Source organism: Ranitomeya variabilis, chromosome 1 (genome assembly GCF_051348905.1).
Source record: "Ranitomeya variabilis isolate aRanVar5 chromosome 1, aRanVar5.hap1, whole genome shotgun sequence".
Taxonomy (NCBI): Eukaryota; Metazoa; Chordata; class Amphibia; order Anura; family Dendrobatidae; genus Ranitomeya; species Ranitomeya variabilis.
Window position 1 is genome coordinate 657,443,617 of NC_135232.1, and position 25,168 is coordinate 657,468,784.

Sequence of the window (25,168 nt, forward strand, 5' to 3'; positions counted from 1 at the left end):
ACTTACCTGCAAGAAGTAATTTGGTCCGTGAGGTCAGCCAATTCCTTCGGTTGGGCTCCATAAAGAATGCCCTGATGGAGCAGCTTAGCCCATGCGTCTATAGACTTTGCCACCCATTTTGAGGCATGGCAGGGCACAATATAGCAGCGGCCGTTTCAAAGCTTACCCTTGCCAGTAGTCTATGAGTCTGTCGTTGGTATCCTTGAGGGATGCTCCATCTGGGAGAGGAAGGACCGAATTGGTGGAAAGTCTGAAAACCAGAGGGTCCACAGTCGGAGAGGTGGTCCAGTTCGCATTGTGCTCAGGAAAAAAGGGATATAGGATACCGAGGCGCTTCCCTCCTTGGAAGTGACACAAAATGACTGTTCAAACCAAGCACAGGAGTTCAGTACACCCATGGCATGGCAGAGCACTTTACTGCACCTTGCAATCTACTTGATTTCTGTCTATGTCCACAATTCTGCCTTCTGTAAAATCAGAGCTTCAATCAAGGAAGAGGGGCAGAAAGTCTTGCAAAACAATTAGGTGGGAAGGAGCACTGAGCTGTTTGCTCAACCAAAGCGCTCTGTTCTTGGTGTGGTCAAATTTATTTAAAAAAAAAAAAAGATATTATCCTCAAAGGTGTGCCTATCCAAATCTGTCACCAGGTGTTGCCACTGTAATAATTATAGGGGATAATTCAGGAGACTCTTTGCGTGGAACAAGACAACAGGACACAGTTTTATAAGTGGTAAAGTTTATATTATCACACGGTGATTCAAACAGGTGCAGAGAGAAACTCAAGTCCACAACACTTGGTGCAAATAATAAACGCAGCTTAGCAGTCAATAGGAAACTTCAGAGGAAAATGCAAACAAACAGAAAGTCTATGAAGCACAGTTATTCTTGAGGAAACTTGACACGAATAGATCCTTGTCTTAGTCCAGACACAGATAGATATGCTATAAGGCAGTTCAAATCATATCTTAGCTCAACCAGGGAGGCCTGGTTAATAGTCTCAGGTTTTGCAGAGCAGCAAACAGCTTACATGTCCAACAAATGCAGATGGAAGTAACACGAGCAGCAGATGAAGGAGGATTACTGAACACGGGTGTATGCAGCAGGAACTCAGAGCAGAGTGGCAGGATCTCCAACACAGGTTCACAGGTGCAGGTGCAAGGCCAGGGAGTAATCAGGAGCTGGATGCAAAGCAGAATAATCTAGCACAGACTGAAGGCTGGGGTGGAGTTTTATAGCAGGAAGACAAGTGCACATGAGACCAAAGACGCCATGTTGGAAAAGGGCAGTAATGCACAAAAGGTAAAAAATGTTCAGAGTCCTGACAGCCACCTAATCTAAGAGACAGAGACCCTGATTCCAGTGATATGTCACTTACTGAGCTGCTTGCTACATTTTTTAGAAAATCGTAGCTTTATCAGCTGAAGATTATCACGAGACAACTAGTAAACCTGCAGCCGGTAGTCCTCCGTATTCATGAGCTCTGTATAATCATGCCTCCACCACTAATTGGCAGCTTTCTGCCAATGCACAGTTTACACAGAAAGCTGCCAATCAGTGGTGTAGGCGGGGTAATATGGAGCTCTGCATTCAGAGAGCTTCTAGATCTACAGCAGAGAAAACAGTGATTTTATCAAAACTGCAGCACGCAGCCCAGTAAGTGACACATCGCTGGAATCAGGGTCTCTGCCTCTACATCAAGCTACTCTTAGATGGGACAGCGATAAACCTGGTTCTTATTTAGGCTTGTACCCTTGGACTTCAGTACCTAGGTACAATTCTAATATGAAGTGCATTAGCCAAGATTTTTGGCCATGTTTTATATATATATTTGATGCCAATATTACAGAGATAACCCATGTCAGTCTCCCGATCAAGCCGGTTGGTAGGACAGCAGCGATCCCTATGATTACATGGCATCACACGTGCTCTGTTTTAAGATAGTTATTAATAAAAGTTAAAAAAAATAATGCATATGACTCAATTTTTGCCTGTGTCGTGTAAAGATGTCCTTGCCCATTGTCCCTACAGAATCATTTTAATTTTCTATTCATGCTCATAAAGGTGGATGCTTTCCGTGGGCAGAAGAGGTCATAATTATCGGCAATGTGGAAATGTTCCCCTTAAATGATGATCATCTTATTAATGCCGTGTGCTCCTCTATGGGCCAGGACAGATCTTTTCTCCAGTAATTACATTTTCACCTATTGCTATTACCATTTGAGCCCCTTGTCACAATTGGTTTCATGTTTTCTTTTTTTTCCCTGCAGTAAGGACAGCAGGCGTCCTGTGTCTGTGCCGCCTCTCTGTGTGCCATAATGGGCTGTAATTACGGAGTTTGCCGCACAATGCATGGATGTTTGTTTAAAGCTGAATAGCCTGCTCTGAATGGGCTTTTCTATTAAGGAAATACAATGCCGTATTATCAAAAATATCCCAGGGATGGCATTCCCCACACGTGTGGCTTTGTGACAGATTTGTGTATCCAGACTTAACCGGAGAGGTGTCATTTTCTACAAGTCACTCCTTTCCTTACCATGAGGACATGGATTCATTTTATGTTATTGCAGCTCTTAACTAAGGAAAATATAGAAATTAATGGAAAATCAATGTTGCGGAGATGACTATTAAATAGATCTTAGACCTGAGGAGGCTGATAAACGCACTTTGAAAATATGTGTTAGAATATTTGTCTAATCTTGGTGTTAAAGGGAACCTGACAGCTGATCCATGATCTAAACCACAAGCAGAATTAATCAGGCGCTGGAGCAGAGTTTTTTTTACTGTGAAAATCTGCAGTGTTTCAAAGCAAACATACTTTGATAAGCTAGCCAGGGAATATGTGTCTAGGATGAGTAGTTCAGAGCCGTTCCCTGGGCAATGTGTGTTTAGGATGAGTAGCCTGAGACCGCTTCCTGGGCAATATGTGTCTAGGACAGAGGTGTGAAACTGCATTCCTCGAGGGCCGCCAACAGGTCATGTTTTCAGGATTTCCTTGTATTGCACAGGTGATAATTTAATCACCTGCACAGAATGATTCCAGCACCTTGTGGAATGCTAAGGAAATCCTAAAAACATGACCTGTTGGCGGCCCTTGAGGAATGCAGTTTGACACCTCTGGTCTAGGATCAGTAGTCTGAGGCCTCTTCCCATGGAATATGTGTCTAGGATGAATAGTTCGAGGCCACTCCCCTGGCAATATGTTTCTAGGATGAGTAGTCCGATGCTGCTCCCCAAGGAATTTGTCCAGGATGAGTAGTCCAAGGCCGCTTTCTACATGGAATATGTGTCTTTGATGAGTAGTCCAAGGCCGTTCCCCATGGACTATGTGTCTAGGATGAGTAATTCGAGGCCACTCCCCTGGCAATATGTTTCTAGGATGAGTAGTCCGATGCCGCTCCCCAAGGAATTTGTCCAGGATGAGTAGTCCAAGGCTGCTTTCTCCATGGAATATGTGTCTTTGATGAGTAGTCCAAGGCCGTTCCCCATGGACTGTCTGTCTAGGATGAGTAGTTCGAGGCCACTCCCCTGGCAATATGTTTCTAGGATGAGTAGTTCGAGGCCACTCCCCTGGCAATATGTTTCTAGGATGAGTAGTCCGATGCCGCTCCCCAAGGAATTTGTCCAGGATGAGTAGTCCAAGGCCACTTTCTCCATGGAATATGTGTCTTTAATGAGTAGTCCAAGGCCGTTCCCCATGAAATATGTGTCTAGGATGAGTAGTCCGATGCCGCTTCCCAAGGAATGTGTCTAGGATGAGTAGTCCAAGGCCGCGCTCTCCATGGAATATGTGTCTTGGATGAGTAGTCCTTGGCCGCTTCCCATGGAATATGTGTCTAGAATGAGTAGTTCGAGGCCGCTCCCCATGGAATATGTGTCTAGAATGAGTAGTTCGAGGCCACTCCCCTGGGAATATGTGTCTAGGATGAGTAGTTTGAGGCCACTCCCCTGGGAATATGTGTCTAGGATGAGTAGTCCAAGGCCACTCCTCAGAAAATGTGTCTAGGATGAATAGTCTAAGCCGCTCCCTGTGGAATATGTGTCTAGGATGAGTAGTCCGAGGCCGCTTCCCATGGATTATGTGTCTAGGATGAGTAGTTTGAGGCCGCTCCAGGCAGCTTGTCCCTGCCCTATTTCTCATAGCTGACATTGAAACTTGTCAATCTACTAGATGGACATAGGGAGAAGCCACCGATGACCAACCTTGGACTAGTCAGCTGAGATACATGGTCCCCATCCAACTTTGCAAATAGTTTTCTTTGAAATGCCGCAACGAATAAAACATTTCCGATTCTTGCTGCCCATGGTTTGAGCAATCAAAATTCGATAACTGTTTCCCTTTATATTAGAGGAAAAATTTAATAATAGGACTATTACAACCATTCTGACAACTGACCAAAGTTTTTTCGGCACAATAGCACTGAAGGTCTATAGGGGTGTAAACCCCAAAAACCCTCACTAATCAGTGTTCGTACTTATGGCCGCCTGTAGAAGGTACTGCAGCTTAATTACATATGTATGAGCCATTATGACTGTCAACAACGATGGAGTCTTGAACTTCAAGGTCCCAGAGGTCAGACCCCCATGAATCACATATTGGTGACCTATCATAACTATGGTGTGCCCTCCAAGCTTAAAACGGTTTTCTGCAAGTTTTTTTTAAAGTACCACAGGGGATGAATCACTGGGACTTTATCGCTTCTGGTCCTGTGCAGATTGTCAGAGCAGGAGTGATGGAGCCAGTAGTTAGAATGCTTTTTAGAAGATGTCTACACTCTGGGTTGTTCACTACCTGGACATCCCCTTTTTAAACGAAACAGACCCCCCTTGTAAAGTTAAACTAACATATATTCCCCTCTCAGGCTGGCGCTTTTCCAGTGATGTCGACACCTGGTCTGCTGGGTTTCTCGTGAAATGGTTATACCACACAAGCCCTGCAGCCCATCAGTGGCTGCTATGCTCTCTCATGTCTTCCGCATGTCCGAGGGAAGTGAGAGAATCAGCAGCCCAAGAGGATGCCCAGCTAGTGGACAACACGTTTAATAAAAAAAAGAAAAAGTATCTGAAAATCACTTTAAATACATCTGCATGGTACAACATTTCCAAATCATCTAAATTGGATATTTTATGTCATGTCTAAGTTATTATCATTATTAAATGAGTTGTCAAAAATGTAAAAAAAAAAAAAATATGACAATAGATGCAAGACAGCAAACAAAGGCCAACAGGCCCGCCGGAGTGAAGAGGGATTTACTAGGTCAGTGTGTGTTATTTTTTTATATCTGCTATAAGTAAATTTTTGAGGGAAAAAAATGACAAACCCTTTTAGATAGAATTAATTTTGTTGTACACTGGGTGACAGGTAGTAATGCTGCTATTGTAACCTCCAAAGTGGCTGCTATACAGCTTTCCCAGGCCCCTGAATGGTGGCTTGGTTTAGTTTTATATCCTGCCTCTGACAAGTGTTTGATTAAATTATTCCCTCTAAGTTCTTTGTGTAGTCGCATTTCTGTGTTACAGTAGGTTGGTCCTACAGTGGCGGCTACACAGACCTGTATCCACAGTGAGACCATAATGAATTTATTATTCTGCTCGCTTATATATTTATTCTGCTCGCTTATATATTTATTCTGCTCTCTTATATATTTATTATGCTCGCTTATATTCATTATGCTCGCTTATATATTCTGCTCGTTTATATATTATGCTCACTTATACATTTATTCTGCTCGCTTATATGTTTATTATGTTCACTTACATATTATGCTCGTTTATACATGTATTATGCTCATTTATGTATTATGCTTGCTTATATATTCTGCTCTCTTATATATTCTGCTCGCTTATGTATTATGATCACTTTTATATTTATTATGCTTGCTTATACATTTATTATGCTCACTTATATATTTATTATGCTCACTTATATATTATGCTCCTTTATATATTTTGCTTGCTTACAGTACAGACCAAAAGTTTGGACACACCTTCTCTTTTAAAGATTTTTCTGTATTTTCTCGACTATGAAAATTGTACATTCACACTGAAGGCATCAAGACTATGAATTAACACATGTGGAATTATATACTTAACAAAAAAGTGTGAAACAACTGAAATTATGTCTTATATTTTAGGTTCTTCAAAGTAGCCACCTTTTGCTTTGATGACTGCTTTGCACACTCTTGGCATTCTCTTGATGAGCTTCAAGAGGTAGTCACCGGAAATGGTCTCCAACAATCTTGAAGGAGTTCCCGAGAGATGCTTAGCACTTTTTTGCCTTCACTCTGCGGTCCAGCTCACCCCAAACCATCTCATTTGGGTTCAGGTCTGGTGACTGTGGAGGCCAGGTCATCTGGAGTAGCACCCCATCACGCTCCTTCTTGGTCAAATAGCCCTTACACAGCCTGGAGGTGTGTTTGGGGTCATTGTCCTGTTGAAAAATAAATGATGGTCCAACTAAACGCAAACCAGATGGAATAGCATGCCGCTGCAAGATGCTGTGGTAGCCATGCTGGTTCAGTATGCTTTCAATTTTGAATAAATCCCCAACAGTGTCACCAGCAAAGCACCCCCACACCATCACACCTCCTCCTCCATGCTTCACGGTGGAAACCAGGCATGTAGAGTCCATCCGTTCACCTTTTCTGTGTCGCACAAAGACACGGTGGTTGGAACCAAAGATTTCAAATTTGGACTCATCAGACCAAAGCACAGATTTCCACTGATCTAATGTCCATTCCTTGTGTTCTTTAGCCCAAACAAGTCTCTTCTGCTTGTTGCCTGTCCTTAGCAGTGGTTTCCTAGCAGCTATTTTACCATGAAGGCCTGCTGCACAAAGTCTCCTCTTAACAGTTGTTGTAGTGATGTGCCTGCTGCTAGAACTCTGTGTGGCATTGACCTGGTCTCTAATCTGAGCTGCTGTTAACCTGCGATTTCTGAGGCTGGTGACTCAGATAAACTTATCCTCAGAGGCAGAGGTGACTCTTGGTCTTTCTTTCCTGGGTCTTTCCTCATGTGAGCCAGTTTCTTTGTAGCGATTGATGGTTTTTGCAACTGCACTTGGGGACACTTTCAAAGTTTTCCCAATTTTTCAGACTGACTGACCTTCATTTCTTAAAGTAATGATGGCCACTCGTTTTTCTTTACTTAGCTGCTTTTTTCTTGCCATAATACAAATTCTAGCAGTCTATTCAGTAGGACTATCAGCTGTGTATCCACCAGACTTCTGCACAACACAACTGATGGTCCCAGCCCCATTTATAAGGCAAGAAATCCCACTTATTAAACCTGACAGCGCACACCTGTGAAGTGAAAACCATTCCCGGTGACTACCTCTTGAAGCTCATCAAGAGAATGCCAAGAGTGTGCAAAGCAGTCATCAAAGCAAAAGGTGGCTATTTTGAAGGACCTAGAATATAAAGCATATTTTCAGTTGTTTCACACTTTTTCTATATAATTCCACATGTGTTAATTCATAGTTTTGATGCCTTCAGTGTGAATGTACAATTTTCATAGTCCTGAAAATACAGAAAAATCTTTAAATGAGAAGGTGTGTCCAAACTTTTGGTCTGTACTGTATATATTATGCTTGCTTATATATTTATTATGCTTGTTGATATATTTGTTATGCTCACCTATATATTTTATGCTTGCTTATAGTTTATATGTACGCTTGTATATATATTTTGATTGCTTCTATATTTATTATGCTTGTTGATATATTCATTATGCACACTTATATATTAGGCTCACTTATATAGTATTTATGCTCTCTTATATATATATATATATATTTATTATGCGCGTTGATATATTTATTATTCTCGCTTATATATTTATTATGGCCGCTTATAGATTATGCTCGTTGATACATTTATCATGCTCCCTTATATATTATGCTTGCTTATATATTATACTCACTTATATTTTTGTTTTCTTATTTATTATTCTTGCTTATATACTATGCTCGCTGATATTATTATTTTGCTCGCTTATATAGTTATAATCGTTGATATATTTATTATGCTTGCTTACATATTTATCAAGCTTGTCAATATATTTATTATGCTGACTTTTATAGTTATTATGCTCGCTTAAATATTTATTATGCTTGTTGATATATTTATTATGCTCACTTATATAGTTATTATGCTCGCTTATATAGCTCCATCTTATTCTGCAGTGCTTTACCGAGCCCAGGTTACCGGCTGACAGGCAGCCACGTATAGCAATAGCTTTCATAGGAGCTCTGCTGACACCGATCTAGCATGCCTGACATTATGATTTCAGTAACACTTTGCCTTTAAATGGCTACGCATTGCTTTTCGCTGATGGATCTTTTTACATTCACTTAATCTGATTTTCATTAGTTTGCATAAAAGTCACATATAAGCCAGCCTTAATTAAAGCAGAAGAAAAGTAATTGCATGCATATGTCCAAAGCCTTCCCAATATCAGCCCTGCCCGGGGCCCGATCTTCTAAATAGAGATGGATCGTCAGCTCCCACCAAGTGTATTGTGTAATTATCAGATGCCACGTTACAGTGGTGTATTAGTGGGAAGGATGACTTTGATATTCTGTCTTTAATTAGAAGATGATCAGATTTGTCTTTCGCTTGTTGACCTATAGTTAAACCCTCCAGCCCCAAGGGACTATTACTCTCTGTTGTCATGAGATACTTTAGAAATAAACACTACTCATTGAGCGGAGGCCCAGCTGGAACCGCCGGGTCATTTTCACTTTCCCTCTAATCATATAATGAACAGATCAACACTACTGCTATTTTTTAAGAGGAACTGCCTAAATATTGAATGACAAACATAATTACCAAAGCGGACGGCGATCTCCGCTGTGCATAATTGTGATTGGGGTTCGTATCACTCCACCATCACTCATTATGATGAACCAACAGGCCTGGTCGTCTTATCATTATCATACATCACTTAGACTATATAGATGTACCAATACTTTGCCTACCTATATATATGCACCGTGGAGTGAGTTGCAACTTCTGCATTGAGTCTGCTTGTTCTCCTGATCATTGCTAAGCTTTATTCTGTTTTTTTGGCTTTCTTCCCTAAAGGAGTCAATACTCAGATACACGTAATTTTGGCTGGCCTGATTTTCATAAGGGCTTACCTCCTGACTGATGAGGTTGTGGTGAAAAATGGATCAGACACATTGAATTTTAAGACCTTATCATTTTGTTCACCCAGGAGATCAGATGACACCTCTTTCATACCAGTTAATGATTGCTTAAAAGTAAACTGTCATCAGGTTTTTTGCTATGTAATCTGAGAGCAGCATGGTGTAGGGGCTGAGAGCCCGATTTCAGCAATGTGTCACTTACTAGGCTATGTGTTGTTATTTCGATAGTAATCCGTGTTTTATCAGCAGAAGATTATCACTAGAGGACTAGTTTTCTGGTGTCATGTAGTCCTCCTGTTCTTTGTAACCACGCCCCCATCACTGATTGGCAGCCGGCACAGTGTACAGAGAAAGCTGCCAATCAGAGGTGTAGGCAGGGTTGTACAGTGTTGGGGGAACAGGGATTTTATCTAAACTGCATCAGGCAGCTCAGTAAGGCCGGTTTCACATTTGCGGTTGTGTCCGCAGCGTTTCTTGCGTTTCGCAATTATCCTCATGCGTTGTGTTTTCCTATATTTAACATTAGGGACGCATGTGTCTGCGATCGGTTGCGTTTTGCCGCGTTTGATGACGCATGCGTCGTTTCGTCGTCTGCGGTTTGGCGCGGTAAACGCAACATGTAGTAATTTTAGAGGCGTCAATTTGCCGCCTAGAAACGTATGCGGTTGTTAGCGCAAGGAGTGCGGCAAAAAAAGCATTACTATCTATGGGAATATGGGAACGCATGCGTACACATGTCTTTGCGTACACATGCGATTGATGCGCTTGCGTGCTTCGGACTGCGCATGCCCATTAAAGACACACCCTCCTGGAAATATCAAACGCATGCGCATAAAAAGCGCAAACACATGTAAAAACGCATGCAAACGCTGTGGTTTTTTTACCATCATGCGTAAGCTGATGTGGATAAAAAACGCTGCGTTATCAGACTTTTGCATGCGTTTTTGCATGCATTTGCGGTTGCGGATGATACGCTGCAGATTCTAACGCAAATGTGAAAGTAGCCCAAGTGACAAATTACCAGAATCGGACTCTTTCCCTTCCTTATGCTACTGCAAGATGAGGCAGCAAAAACCTGGTGACAGATTCCCTTTAAATGATCATTTGTGGTAAGGACCATTCTGATCGTTGCCCAGTGTGAACAAATTCCGAAAGCAAGTAGCCAGCACCTTTTACGCTGAGCTGAATATAATCGGTAGTCAGCAGCGCCTCTTTCTTTGTGAACTTGAATAGGGAATGTGCTGCCGAAAATGTTGCAAAGGGTTTCGCATTGATGCAAAACCTTCCTGATTGTTACAACTTGTAAATATAATTAACAATAATGAAAAGCTCCTGCAATCTTATCTTAGGTTGTCAGACACATCTGGGGGAATAGGACAGGAGTGCTTTATTACTACTTTTTGTTTTCTTTTTTTTTTTGGCCAATTAAATAGCACTCAGGGAGAGCACATAGGGAATAGACGCTTCAGCACTGCCAATGCATCTTAAAGACCTGGCGATCACTTGATCACTGGGTGTCAGCCTGGCATAGTACAGCTGCTGGGTCCTAGCAGACCAAGATCAGCTCTGCCGGTATTGTGTGGCAAAGGGACTGTTTTCCCCTATAACTGGATCCTATAGATGCCCAAGTTACCACTACCTTTAAAGGTTTCCACTGCAAAAAAAAAAAAAAGGAAAAATGTAAACTTTTTTTTGTTACATTAAATAAACATTACTACATACATACAATTAAAAAAACCGCTACCTACATCAGGTATCTACACAACCGTAAATCATTAAACAGGTTATTTGTTGTGAAAGGTGAATAGTGAAGAGCGAACATGCTGGGATAACGTCTTATCCATGCATGCTCTGGGGTTATCCGAGCTTCTGGGAGTGCTCGTATATTATGTTCGAGTCCCTGCGGCTGCATGATTTGCGGCTGTTAGACAGACACAACACGTGTGGTTGCCTTTTTGTTAAGCAAACACAATATATGAGCACCCCCCCCAAGATACTCTGATAACACCCGAGCGTGCTCAGATAAGACATTATCCCAGCATGTTCGCTCATCACTAGTGAACAGTAAAAAATATAAACAAACATTGCTTTATTCTAGATTTGTACCTCCAAAAAAACCATTGTTCAATCCGTGATTTATACTTAACCCCAACACTTGATTGAAAAGTAATGTAACACAATGGCTCACACAGCCACTTCTGAACATTTTTGAGTTACCGCTGCTGAAAAGCGGAGAGAGAAGTTGTTTTTTTTTAATTGTCTGCTTGATTTTCATTATTAAAGATAACATGAATAAATATGAGGAAACAAGTTGCACATTTACATTGTTTCTTTCATCATAATGCAGTTTTTGATCTTTTTATTTGCAGTGAAAACGCACAAGCAGCAAGGCTTGATCCCGGTAGCAGCAAGAACGGTTATATCCCATCTGGTGAACCACCTCGGACATTATCCCATGAGTGGAGACCCTGCCATGCTGACCAGTCAGATCTGTGAGAATCACGACAATCCCTACAGTGAAAGCTCTGACCTCTCTCCACAGCTCTTCCACAGCCCCAATCTCCAGTTCTTTGTACTGAATAATACCACACTAGTGTCCTGCTTGCAAATTCCGGCAGAGGAGAAGCTTCCTCCTGGCGAGGAGCTGTCTGCTGCCGGCTCCATGGTTCGTGTTATCATGAGGGACCTTTCGGGCAAGTACAGTTGGGAATCTTCCATCCTTTATGGACCCGCACTTGAATATTCAGGACAGAAGTCCCAGTGGTCTTCCCTTCTTCCTGCCTTTAATGTGTCTTCTGTGACTGTAGAAGAAGACCAGCCAGCTGCTCAACGGGAGACGGAGGAGTTTTCCTCCATTCCCTCAAGGAGGAGAGGCAGGGAAGCTCTGCCGTTATGGGACAGCTTGTCCGACGAGGAGGATGCTCTTGACTGCCTTTTGCAGTATCTGGGAGCCACAGGTCCTGAGTGCCTTCAAAGAGCAGGAGTTCCTCTGAATGTTCCCTCTCCACCACCTGCTTGCTTTTCTGAAAAACTTGAGAACGAGGTCAGTAATGCTATTTTAAAGCAAAGTGCGGAAGAGAAGGAGTTTGTAGAGAAGCATTATAGTAACCTTCACATGAGAGCTATGCCTCAAGAAGAACCCACCAACCAAAAGCCAGAGTCCGCCTTCTACTACTCCCGACTGCTCCTCAGCATTTTAGGCATGAACTCCTGGGAGAAAAGGTAAAATATTATGGAATTTTCCTTTTTATGTACTCAAAACCCCATAAAAATTAATGGCTGTTTAGTTGCCTTATTGGAACAACAGCAGCAGGGAGAAAATGTAGGGATTTTTCTTCCTACCGCGTCTGGCTTCTAGCAATCAGGGCAGTGCAGGGTGCGGTTACATAGTACTGTAATCACTCCCCCAACAGTGTATGCAGCAAAACCCCATATCTGCAGGTAAATAGGTGGCATGTCGAGGTGACAAGTTCCCTCTAACTTTTTTCTTCTTTAACCATTCTTTTAGGGAACGACTTGTGTGCATTTGATACAGGAAAAATATATCTCTTTGTACCATGTTAGTCAGTAGTTATAAAAATATTAAGGTTTGAGAGTCCTCAGTGGCTGATTCCTTTTAATGGCTAACTGAAGAGATGGTAACAAATCACATGTTTTCGAGACTACTCGGGTCTCTTTGTCAGGCATAGAATAACACAAAATATGAAGAGTCCCATATTTATACACAACAGAACACAGGTGCATTTGGTCATCGTCTTGCTGCATAACCCCCATTCTCTTGAGATTCAGCGTATAGACAGAACTTTGGACATTTTACTTTAGAATTTGATAGTATAATTTAGAATTTATTGTTTTAGCAATGGTGACAAACCGTCCTGGCCCAAATGCAGTAAAACAGCTCCACACCTTGATGCTACCACCACCATGTTTCACAGATGGTATGATGTTTAATGTTGTAACGCAGTGTTACTCTTTCGACTAACATAATGATTCTCAGCAAAAAAGCTCTATTTTGGTCTTTTTAGTCCACAAAACATAGTTCCAATTTTCTTCTGGCATGTTCATATAATCTTTCACAAACTGAAGCAATGTTCTTTTTGACGATCCGTGGCTTTCTCTATGCAATCCTGCAATACACACCATTGTTCAGTGTTCTGATTTGTGGACTCATGAACATTAACATTAGCTAATAGAGCGGCCTTTAATTGCTTAAAGGTTAACTTGGTTTCTTTTGTGACCCTTTGGGCTATTATAGGCTTGCTTTTTTTAGTGATAGTTGATGGTCAATGGTCGACCAACAAATATTGACTTTGGTCAATTTTTGTTGGTTTGCAGTCATGAGGAGCATTCTGTTCATGCACCGTCACAGGGAATGACGGCTCTTGGACTAGATTGCGGGAGGGACAGGACACGGACAAGAAGAGTGACCTGTCAGTCATTGACAGGAGACAGGCGGTCGGCGGGGAGAATAGGGAAAGTTGCCTGCTCACTGAACTTGCTGCTCAATCTGAAGCATAAACTTAGATTTCTAAAGTAAAGCCATAGTTGTAATCAGTATTACAGTGCCCACAGACAGCAGGCACTAGTTTGGGACACGAAAGCCCAATGACAGGTTTTGTTTAAGAGCTCTATACTGTGCATTGTTTGTGTTTTAGAGCTTTACTACCCAGCCTTATTTAGACCTCCTTCTGTACAGTAGAGCCATGTAACGATGATGAGATGACTCTGCTCATTTTGTCTGGGTCTACAAAGCAAAGCTGGCAAGTGTATTAGTTAACTAGAAGTCTGAATCTGTTATGTGTGCCCTAATGGCCAATGTTAGAACTGCAATGGTTAAATATTTGTGGATGGTAGCACAACCAAAAAATACACTCATATTTAAATGCTAGGGACATTTTCCCACCAATCTGTTGAAGTGACAAAATTACTCAGATAATATGTAAACCGTCCTTAGAATTACTGCTAGATATACTATGACTTGTGTAAATGGAAACCTTGTGTATTCAGAGTGACTTTATTATCATGCATTTACTTCTGTTTAATGACCAAGTGCTTGATAAAAGTAGATGAATAGGTCTACAAACATAACATAGACACAACTTCTTCACAAAAAGATGTGGTGCAAGCCCTATCTATCTTCTGATCAGTAGGTTGCTTAAGATTGTTTAGGGGCTTGGTCACCATTAAACCACTTGAGAGAGAGATCTGATCTATTTTGTTCCTTAAAGAGTACCGTAACCGTTATTTTAAATGTTATTTCATAACTCAATAGTACACATGAAAATAAGCAACTCTGTATTGTATCTTATCAGAGAAATCTGCTTCTTTTAACTCTGAGATTAATTGTGCATTCTCAATTCAAGATTAAAATCTGTATTTGGTGAAAACAGACTTTCCTATAACTTAGGAGATAACAGTTGATGCTTTTAAAATTCTATGGAGGTGGGAGTAGCTAGAATAGAACACAGACATTCTGCTGCAAGTTCTCCTGAAATGACAGTTACAGTTCTACATAAACTGCATGAGCACCAACTGTCATCTCCTATATCGTAATGGGAAAATCAGTCTTCACTGAATATAGAATTTTACCCGTGAAATGAGAATGTGGATAATCAATTATCACTTCTGGTGGAGAAAGAAACAGATTTCTTTCTTTCCATGTGTGCTAGTGATTTGTGGGGAAAAAGTTACAGCTTCAATTACACTTTAAATAATTCACTATATGGGGCCTAAAATGTTTATATAGCATGACGCTACAATAAATGCCAAGTTCGTAACATCAATTATACTTAATTTTTTGCCTAATTTTGCAGGAGAAGCTTTCACTTGCTCAAGAAAAATGAGAAATTACTTCGGGAGCTGAGAAATCTGGACTCCAGGCAATGGTGAGAGTGGCCTTGGTGTTTAGGGATTTTCTTCAATTTGCCATCTGATATGGGAACCAGGGCTATGTAGTCACTAAGCGAAACCACTGACTCCACAGCACCTGTCACTACTGAGCATGTACATAAAGTGCAGCACAGATTCATCTCATGTATGACTCCACAGCACTGGTCACTACTGAGCATGTACATAAAGTGCAGCACAGATTCATCTCCTGTATGACTCCACAGCACTGGTCACTACTGAGCATGTACATAAAGTGCAGCACAGATTCATCTGATATACAACTCCACATCACTGGTCACTACTGAGCATGTACATAAAGTACAGTACAGATTCATCTCATCTACGACTCCACAGCACTGGTCACTACTGAGCATGTACATAATGTTCAGCACAGATTCATCTCATCTATGACTCCACAGAACTGGTCACTACTGAGCATGTACATAATGTTCAGCACAGATTCATCTCATCTATGACTCCACAGCACTGGTCACTACTGAGCATGTACATAAAGTGCAGCACAGATTCATCTGATATACCACTCCACATCACTGGTCACTACTGAGCATGTACATAAAGTACAGTACAGATTCATCTCATCTACGACTCCACATCACTGGTCACTACTGAGCATGTACATAATGTTCAGCACAGATTCATCTCATCTACGACTCCACATCACTGGTCACTACTGAGCATGTACATAAAGTGCAGGACAGATTCATCTCATCTACGACTCCACAGCACTGGTCACTACTGAGCATGTACATAAAGGGCAGCACAGATTCATCTAATCTACGGCTACACAGCACTGGTCACTACTGAGCATGTACATAAAGTGCAGCACTGATTCATCTAATCTACGGCTCCACAGCATTGGTCACTACTGAGCATGTACATAAAGTGCAGCACAGATTCATCTCATACGGCTCCACATCACTGGTCACTACTGAGCATGTACATAAAGTGCAGCACAGATTCATCTCATCTACGACTTCACAGCACTGGTTACTACTGAGCATGTACATAAAGTGAAGCACAGGTTCATCTCATCTACGACCACAGCACTGATCACTACTGAGCATGTACATAAAGTGCAGCACAGATTCATTTGAACTAAAAGCCATGATCACTAAATCAGGAACAGAACAGATATTTATAGGACATTTCATAACTTTCACAAATTCTTATGAAAACCTATACAGCGCATCCTGCACTGAACTACTGCACCCAATGTAAGATATACTTTAGGAGTCGGAGTCAGTCCATTTTATACCGACTCCACCAAAATGGACACAGAATCCAAAGACCTGAGAATTCTGATGATTTACTACTTGTTTCCCAAAGAGAACTGGATGACAATCTTAACCCCTTTAATAAGCATTAATACCCCTTTTTTTACCTGAAGAATAAGAGAACAATGTTCCCCTATGGGTAAAAAGCAGCGGCTGTTAGCAACACACTATAGCCAACACCTTGCTGCATCAGCCGCAATCGGTGTTTGTTCTGATCTTAGCTGTTTAACCCCCTAGAAGCCTCTCTCAATAGTGTCAGCAGCATTTACATGGTTAACAGGGGGAGGGGTGCTCACTTTATGACCATCGATGCCCTACATTCGCGATCAAATGGTCATGATGGTTGCCAGGGTGATCTGAGCCCAAGTAATGACAGTTGGGGTCTGCACCGCACAGATGACGTCACCCCAGGCCAGCGAATCAAACACCATGCAGTGGAAACTGGAAGCTCAGGAAATTTGTGCAGCTCCTGTCCACGGCCACAGAGCACTGACCTGGACCGGAGTTACGGAAAGTGATCTGCTCTTCTCTAACTATGACCATAGGAAATCTATTAGCTCCTGCTCATACAAGATGAAGGAATATGTTCTGTACATTTTCAGTGAATGTTCAGGAAAAAAATCTGTAGTGCATGTGATGATTTTCTTTGCAACTCAAATTTATGTTGCACTTTTTTCCCTTGGGTTTTAAAGGGAACCTGTCAGCAGTTTTTACTATGTAATCTGAAAGCATCATGATGTAGGGGCAGGGAGCCTGATTCCAGTGATGTGTCACTTACTCAGCTGCTTGCTATAATTTTGATAGAATCCCTGTTTTATCTGCTGTAAATGTACCATTCGTAAGAATGCTGAGCTGTGTATAGCCCCACACACACACCTGATTGGCCATGTACACAGGAAGCTGCCTATCGTGGAGGGGGGGGGGGGGCTACCTAATTAACTGGACTGCCTGGCATGTGCACCTTGTCTTGCGGTGATAATCTCCATGCTGATAAGACACTGGTTGTATTGAAACTACAACACACACCCTAATAACCCATTCCCGGAGTCAGGCTCTTTCCCCTTTCATCATGCTGCTCTCAGATTGTGTAGTAAATACCCGCTGAAAGTTCCCTTTTATAAAGTGTTCAGTTTTTACTTTTTTTCTCTATTATTTTTTATTTTTCTTTCTCAGCCGTGAAACCCACAAAATAGCGGTTTTCTACATTGCCGATGGGCAGGAGGACAAGCACTCAATACTCTCTAACACTGGCGGCAGTCAGGATTATGAGGACTTTGTGGCTGGGCTTGGATGGGAGGTAGGTCTCCACTTTCCACTTTAGTGTCTTTTCTTATAGAGTTTTCTACCTAAATAGTCCTGTCCCTAATATGTATGCCCAGAATGTGACATCATTTTCTTCTCGCTGTATTTTTATAATGTAAAGAATCTGACAATATACAATATTGCCACATGTGCACTATGTAACCGAGCGGAGTATAATAAATCATATTTTGTTATGTTCTCATTACAAGGAAGATCTATGATAGATGGTTCACCAAGTAATATATGATGTGTCTGCAGGTGAATTTGGCTAACCACTGCGGCTTCCTGGGGGGGCTCCAGAGGAACAAGAGCACTGGACTGAGCACCCCGTATTTTACCACTTCTATTGTAGAAGTCATGTTTCATGTCTCTACTCGGATGCTTTCTGACTCAGATGACTGTTTAACAAAAAAGGTAAGTGTGACGTTACATGACCTGACTCCGGATTTTATAGGTAATTGAGGAAATGTTGATTTCATTCTTAAGGGCAATCTGTAAAGTTGAAACTTGTTTCTGATCCGCAAGTAGGATGTTATAGAGGAGGAGGAGCTGATCAGATTGAAAGACATTTTTATGGGAAAGCTTTCAGTAAAATTTGCATTTTATTAGTTGAAATTCAAGTGTTTGTATGAGTCCAGAGTGCGGTCCTATACAGTGATTGACTGTCTTCCCTGTATGATTGTGCATTTAGATCTAGCTGACAATCACCAAATAGGACCGCCCACTGGACTCATGCATGCAAACACCCAGTGGGAAATCTAATTCAGTGATTGACAGTCTTTTCAGTATGGCTGATAATGATAATTTAGAGAGAGCAATCAATCACTAGTAGGACCGCCATTGGACTGTCTCTCTCTCCCTCTCTCTCACAGGAGGCAGGAGCCAGCTTCTGCCGCTAAAGCCTGTGCCCGCTGAATATTCACTGCGCTGGTAGTGAAAATTCATATCTCTGTAATAGCGGGCACAGTAGTCGCAGCCGTCTGCTTCCTGAAGCTGACGGGCGGTCACGTGTGCCTGCTACTTAAGAGAAATGAATATCACTGCTACTTAAGAGAAATGAATATTCACTGCCCTCTATGCCCATGGGAGTGGACAGAAGTGAATATTCATTTCTCTTAAGTAGCAGGCACACGTGATCACACTGCTGCTGACAATGTGCACGTTACTAAATAGCAATGAATACTTGAATACTCACTGCCCTTCACGAACATAGTCCCAGCATGGAGACCAGTGAGCATTCTGGCAGCAGTCGTTGGCTTGTAAGCAGCACATGACGTCACTGACATGCGCTGTTTACAAGCATAAACCAGCTGCTGGCATCGAACAAGACGCTGCGAGGGAGCGCAGGGAAAGTAACTAAGGTTTGTTTGTTTTAAAAAAAATTTTTGATTGGGGCCATGCATACAAGGATAATTATGAGGAGCCATGCATACCAGGATGGGGATGAGGAGCCATGCATACCAGGATGGGGATGAGGAGCCATGCATACCAGGATGGGGATGAGCAGCCATGCATACAAGGATGGGGATGAGGAGTCATGCATACCAGGATAGGGATGAGGGAACAATGCATTCCAGGATAGGGTTGAGGAGTCATGCACACCAGGATAGGGATAAGTGGACAATGCACACCACGATAGGTGATACATATATACATACATACATACTGTAGTGCAGCGGGGTTGATGCAGTGCGACAGATAAGCAGTGACCACAGGAAAGTTCAAAACAAAGTGTCTTTAATGTCCAACCTAACTCACAAATGGAAAACAAATGGTATCCTCCGGATCGCAGCCAGGACATCAAGACAGTCTGTAGCCGAGACCGGTTGCCGTGGGCGACTGCACCACCGTATTACTCTAAGGGGTGCTAGGTGTTTTGGCTTCGCTTGGCTCCATGTTACTTCACACAAGCCCAATCTTGCAGAGCCACCTGCAGTTTGCAAACCAAGACTGACACACCCAACCTTTTGCTGCAGGGTTTTTAAATAGAATCTGTGGCCATGGGCCACTTGTAACAGCCGACCTGGAGGGAGCGAACCGCCGCACTACCATCCTGTAGTTCACTCCAACAATAAAAGCCCATGTCGGGTTTTCTTAAATCTGCCTTGGACAAATAGCTTGTCCAAGACCACACTTACTTTTATTCTGCATTGCAACCACAGCTATGTCTGTGACTGCAATGCATATATATCGCCTCCCGTAACATATAATGATCCAACATCAGGCCTTAAAGGTAATCGGGCCTTAAAGGGAATCTGTCAGTAGTATCAACCCTCCTAAGATGTCTATATGGACACATAGGGCATGGAAAGCTGAATAACATAATAACTTGATACCTGTGATCCTATGTCTTATTCCAGAGAAAAACATATTTTTATATGTGCTGTTAAGATCTATGGGTCGGACATAGATCTCCCTGAGAATCAACCTCAAGAGCTTATTTTACATGGAAGACGATATTACCAATGTGAGACATGTAATGACTGACGGTCTTCTCTCCTGATCTACATGTCTCACACTGGTAATGACACTTCAATTTAAATTAAGCTGTGGAGGCAGATTCTCAGCGAGATCTATGTCCGGCCCATAGATCTTAGCAGCCCATTTACATATTAAGAAAAATATGGATTTCTCTGCAATATGACATCAGATCGCAGATATCAAGATATCACTTTATTCAGCTTCCTATGACCTAGATGGCCATATAGGCGGCCTAGGAGAGTTGATTCTACTGACAGATTCCCTTTAAGCATATTCTAAAACATTTCTGGGACCCCTCCCTTGACAGTTGTGGCCACTGTTTTTGTGAGTTTCCCAGTAATACGGGGGGTATGGTTTCATTCTGGTATGTTTTCTAGAACATCCCTGCCATCTATAAAATTTCAGCAAGTGTAAAATAAAAAAAATAGAAGTGTCTATATGTATACATCTATGTATGTATTTATATATTTATAAATAGATATACAAAAAATGCAGGCATCTTGTCGTTCTCAGTGAATGTATGTGTGTATATATATATATATATATATATACACTCACTGGCCACTTTATTAGGTACACCTGTCCAACTTCTTGTTAACACTTAATTTCTAATCAGCCAATCACATGGCGGCAACTCAGTGCATTTAGGCATGTAGACATGGTCAAGACAATCTCCTGCAGTTCAAACCGAGCATCAGTATGGGGAAGAAAGGTGATTTGAGTGCCTTTGAACGTGGCATGGTTGTTGGTGCCAGAAGGGCTGGTCTGAGTATTTCAGAAACTGCTGATCTACTGGGATTTTCACGCACAACCATCTCTAGGGTTTACAGAGAATGGCCCGAAAAAGAAAAAAAATCCAGTGAGCGGCAGTTCTGTGGGCGGAAATGCCTTGTTGATGCCAGAGGTCAGAGGAGAATGGGCAGACTGGTTCGAGCTGATAGAAAGGCAACAGTGACTCAAATCGCCACCCGTTACAACCAAGGTAGGCCTAAGAGCATCTCTGAACGCACAGTGCGTCGAACTTTGAGGCAGATGGGCTACAGCAGCAGAAGACCACACCGGGTACCACTCCTTTCAGCTAAGAACAGGAAACTGAGGCTACAATTTGCACAAGCTCATCGAAATTGGACAGTAGAAGATTGGAAAAACGTTGCTTGGTCTGATTAGTCTCGATTTCTGCTGCGACATTCGGATGGTAGGGTCAGAATTTGGCGTAAACAACATGAAAGCATGGATCCATCCTGCCTTGTATGGAGCATCTTTGGGATGTGCAGCCGACAAATCTGCGGCAACTGTGTGATGCCATCATGTCAATATGGACCAAAATCTCTGAGGAATGCTTCCAGCACCTTGTTGAATCTATGCCACGAAGAATTGAGGCAGTTCTGAAGGCAAAAGGGGTCCAACCCGTTACTAGCATGGTGTACCTAATAAAGTGGCCGGTGAGTGTATATATATATATACACACACACATAAATACATACATACACATATATACATGCGCACACACACACATTATACACATATTTATGTTTAAATAATGTGTGTGTTCATGGTATATAAAGGGGGTGTATATATACAGTCATGGCCAAAAGTATTCACACCCCTGCAATTCTGTCAGATAATACTCAGTTTCTTCCTGAAAATGATTGCAAACACAAATTCTTTGGTATTATTATCTTCATTTAATTTGTCTTAAATGAAAAAACACAAAAAGAATTGTTCTAAAGCCAAATTGGATATAATTCCACACCAAACATAAAAAAGGGGGTGGACAAAAGTATTGGCACTGTTCGAAAAATCATGTGATGCTTCTCTAATTTGTATATTTAACAGCACCTGTAACTTATCTGTGGCACCTAACAGATGTTGGCAATAACTAAATCACACTTGCAGCCAGTTGACATGGATTAAAGTTGACTCAACCTCTGTCCTGTGTCCTTGTGTGTACCACATTGAGCATGGAGAAAAGAAAGAAGACCAAAGAACTGTCTGAGGACTTGAGAAACCAAATTGTGAGGAAGCATGAGCAATCTCAAGGCTACAAGTCCATCTCCAAAGACCTGAATGTTCCTGTGTCTACCGTTTGCAGTGTCATCAAGAAGTTTAATGCCCATGGCACTGTGGCTAACCTCCCCAGATGTGGACGGAAAAGAAAAATTGACAAGAGATTTCAACGCAAGATTGTGCGGATGTTGGATAAAGAGCCTCGACTAACATCCAAGCAAGTTCAAGCTGCCCTGCAGTCCGAGGGTACAACAGTGTCAACCCGTACTATCCGTCGGCGTCTGATTGAAAAGGGACCTTATGGTAGGAGACCCAGGAAGACCCCACTTCTTACCCCGAGACATAAAAAAGCCAGGCTGGAGTTTGCCAAAACCTACCTGAAAAAGCCTAAAACGTTTTGGAAGAATGTTCTCTGGTCAGATGAGACAAAAGTAGAGCTTTTTGGGCAAAGGCATCAACATAGAGTTTACAGGAGAAAAAAAAGAGGCATTCAAAGAAAAGAACATGGTCCCTACAGTCAAACTTGGCGGAGGTTCCCTGATGTTTTGGGGTTGCTTTGCTGCCTCTGGCAATGGACTGCTTGACCATGTGCATGGCATTATGAAGTCTGAAGACTACCAACAAATTTTACAGCATAATGTAGGGCCCAGTGTGAGAAAGCTGGGTCTCCCTCAGAGGTCATGGGTCTTCCAGCTGGACAATGACCCAAAACACACTTCAAAAAGCACTAGAAAATGGTTTGAGAGAAAGCACTGGAGACTTCTAAGGTGGCCAGCAATGAGTCCAGACCTGAATCCCATAGAACACCTGTGGAGAGATGTAAAAATGGCAGTTTGGAGAAGGCACCCTTCAAATATCAGGGACCTGGAGCAGTTTGCCAAAGAAGAATGGTCTAAAATTCCAGCAGAGCATTGTAAGAAACTCACTGATGGTTACCGGAAGCGGTTGGTCGCAGATATTTTGGCTAAAGGTTGTGCAACCAAGTATTAGGCTGAGGGTGCCAATACTTTTGTCTGGCCCATTTTTGGAGTTTTGTGTGAAATGATCAATGTTTTGCTTTTTCCTTCATTCGCTTTTGTGTTTTTTCATTTAAGACAAATTAAATGAAGATAATAATACCAAATAATTTGTGATTGCAATCATTTTCAGGAAAAAACTGAGTATTACCTGACAGAATTGCAGGGGTGTGAATACTTTTGGCCATGACTGTGTGTGTGTATATATATATATATATATATATATATATATATATATATATACACTGACCACATCTCAGTGCCAATGCTTTCTGGCTGATGTTTTGGTCACTTTTGAATGTTCGTTGTGCTTTCACACTCGTGGTAGCATGAGACGGACTCTACAACCCACACAAGTGGCTCAGGTAGTTTCGCTCATCCAGGATGGCACATCAATGCGAGCTGTGGCAAGAAGGTTTGCTGTGTCTGTCAGCGTAGTGTCCAGAGGCTGGAGGTTCTACCAGGAGACAGGCCAGTACACCAGGAGACGTGGAGGGGGCCGTAGGAGGGCAACAACCCAGCAGCAGGACCGCACCTCAGCCTTTGTGCAAGGAGGAACAGGAGGAGCACTGCCAGAGCTCTGCCAGATCCCTGCAACATGACCTCCAGCAGGCCACAAATGTGCATGTTTCTGCACAAATGATTAGAAATCGACTCCATGAGGATGGTCTGAGTGCCCGACATCCACAGATGGGGGTTGTGCTCACAGCCCAACAGCATGCAGGACGCTTGGCATTTGCCACAGAACACCGGGATCCGCAAATTCGCCACTGGCACCTTGTGCTCTTCACAGATGAAAACAGGTTCACACTGAGCACATGTGACAGACGTGACAGAGTCTGGAGACGCCGTGAAGAGCGATCTGCTGCCTGCAACATCTTTCAGAATGACCGGTTTGACAGTGGGTCAGTAATGGTCTGGGGTGGCATTTCTTTGGAGGGCCTCACAGCCCTCCATGTGCTCGCCAGAGGTAGCCTGACTGCCATTAGGTACCGAGATGAGATCATCAGACCCCTTGTGAGACCATATGCTGGTACAGTTGGCCCTGGGTTCCTCCTAATGCAGGACAATGCCAGACCCCATGTGGCTGGAGTGTGTCAGCAGTTCCTGCAAGATGAAGGCATTGAAGCTATGGTCTGGCCCACCCTTTCCCCAGACCTGAATCCGATTGAACACATCTGGGACATCATGTCTCGCACCATCCACCAACATCACGTTGCACCACAGACTGTCCAGGAGTTGGCGGATGCTTTAATCCAGGTCTGGGAGGAGATCCCTCAGGAAACCATCCGCCGCCTCATCAGGAGCATGTCCAGGCGTTGTAGGGAGGTCATACAGGCACGTGGAGGCCACACACACTACTGAGCATCATTTCCTTGTCTTGAGGCATTTCCACTGAAGTTGGATCAGCCTGTAACTTCATTTTCCACTTTGATTTTGAGCATCATTCCAACTCCAGACCTCCGTGGGATATTAGTTATGATTTACATTGATCATTTTTAGGTTTTATTGTTCTCAAAACATTACACTATGTAATGAATAAAGATTCACAACTGGAATATTTCATTCAGTGACATCTAGGATGTGGGACTTTAGTGTTTCCTTTTTTTTGAGCAGTGTGTATGTGTGTGTGTGTGTGTGTGTATATGTGTGTATATATATATATATATATATATATATATATATATATATATATAATAATAATCTTTGTTTTTATATAGCGCTAACATATTCCGCAGCGCTTTACAGTTTGCACACAATATCATCGCTGTCTCCGATGGGGCTCACAATCTAAATTCCCACAATCAGTATGTCTTTGGAATATATATATGTATATAGCTGTGTGTGTATCAAATCACGCCCACTCCTCATGGCCACACTCAGCACACGGCACACTGAGGGGGGTCACACAGTGCGGAGGAGCAGGGCACACAGTGCTGAGGAGGGGCTCGGCTTTTGTATATCTCGCAGGCCGCCTATTACCCCCAATGGCCACACTTCTGTCAGGATAGTCCGCAGCACTCACATCGGCC

General features: G+C 42.4%; 1 protein-coding gene across 4 annotated transcripts in view; it reads left to right on the plus strand.

Annotated features, from left to right (window-relative positions):
• Positions 1–25,168, plus strand: part of RALGAPA1 (Ral GTPase activating protein catalytic subunit alpha 1) — a 236,193-nt gene that overhangs the window by 138,468 nt on the left and 72,557 nt on the right. For all 4 annotated transcript variants that reach the window (XM_077262721.1, XM_077262692.1, XM_077262701.1 and 1 more), the window contains 4 exons: positions 11,515–12,367; positions 14,959–15,030; positions 17,503–17,626; positions 17,890–18,045. In XM_077262721.1, coding sequence (XP_077118836.1) covers positions 11,515–12,367; positions 14,959–15,030; positions 17,503–17,626; positions 17,890–18,045 — 1,205 coding nt within the window. The remainder of the gene's footprint in view (positions 1–11,514; positions 12,368–14,958; positions 15,031–17,502; positions 17,627–17,889; positions 18,046–25,168) is intronic.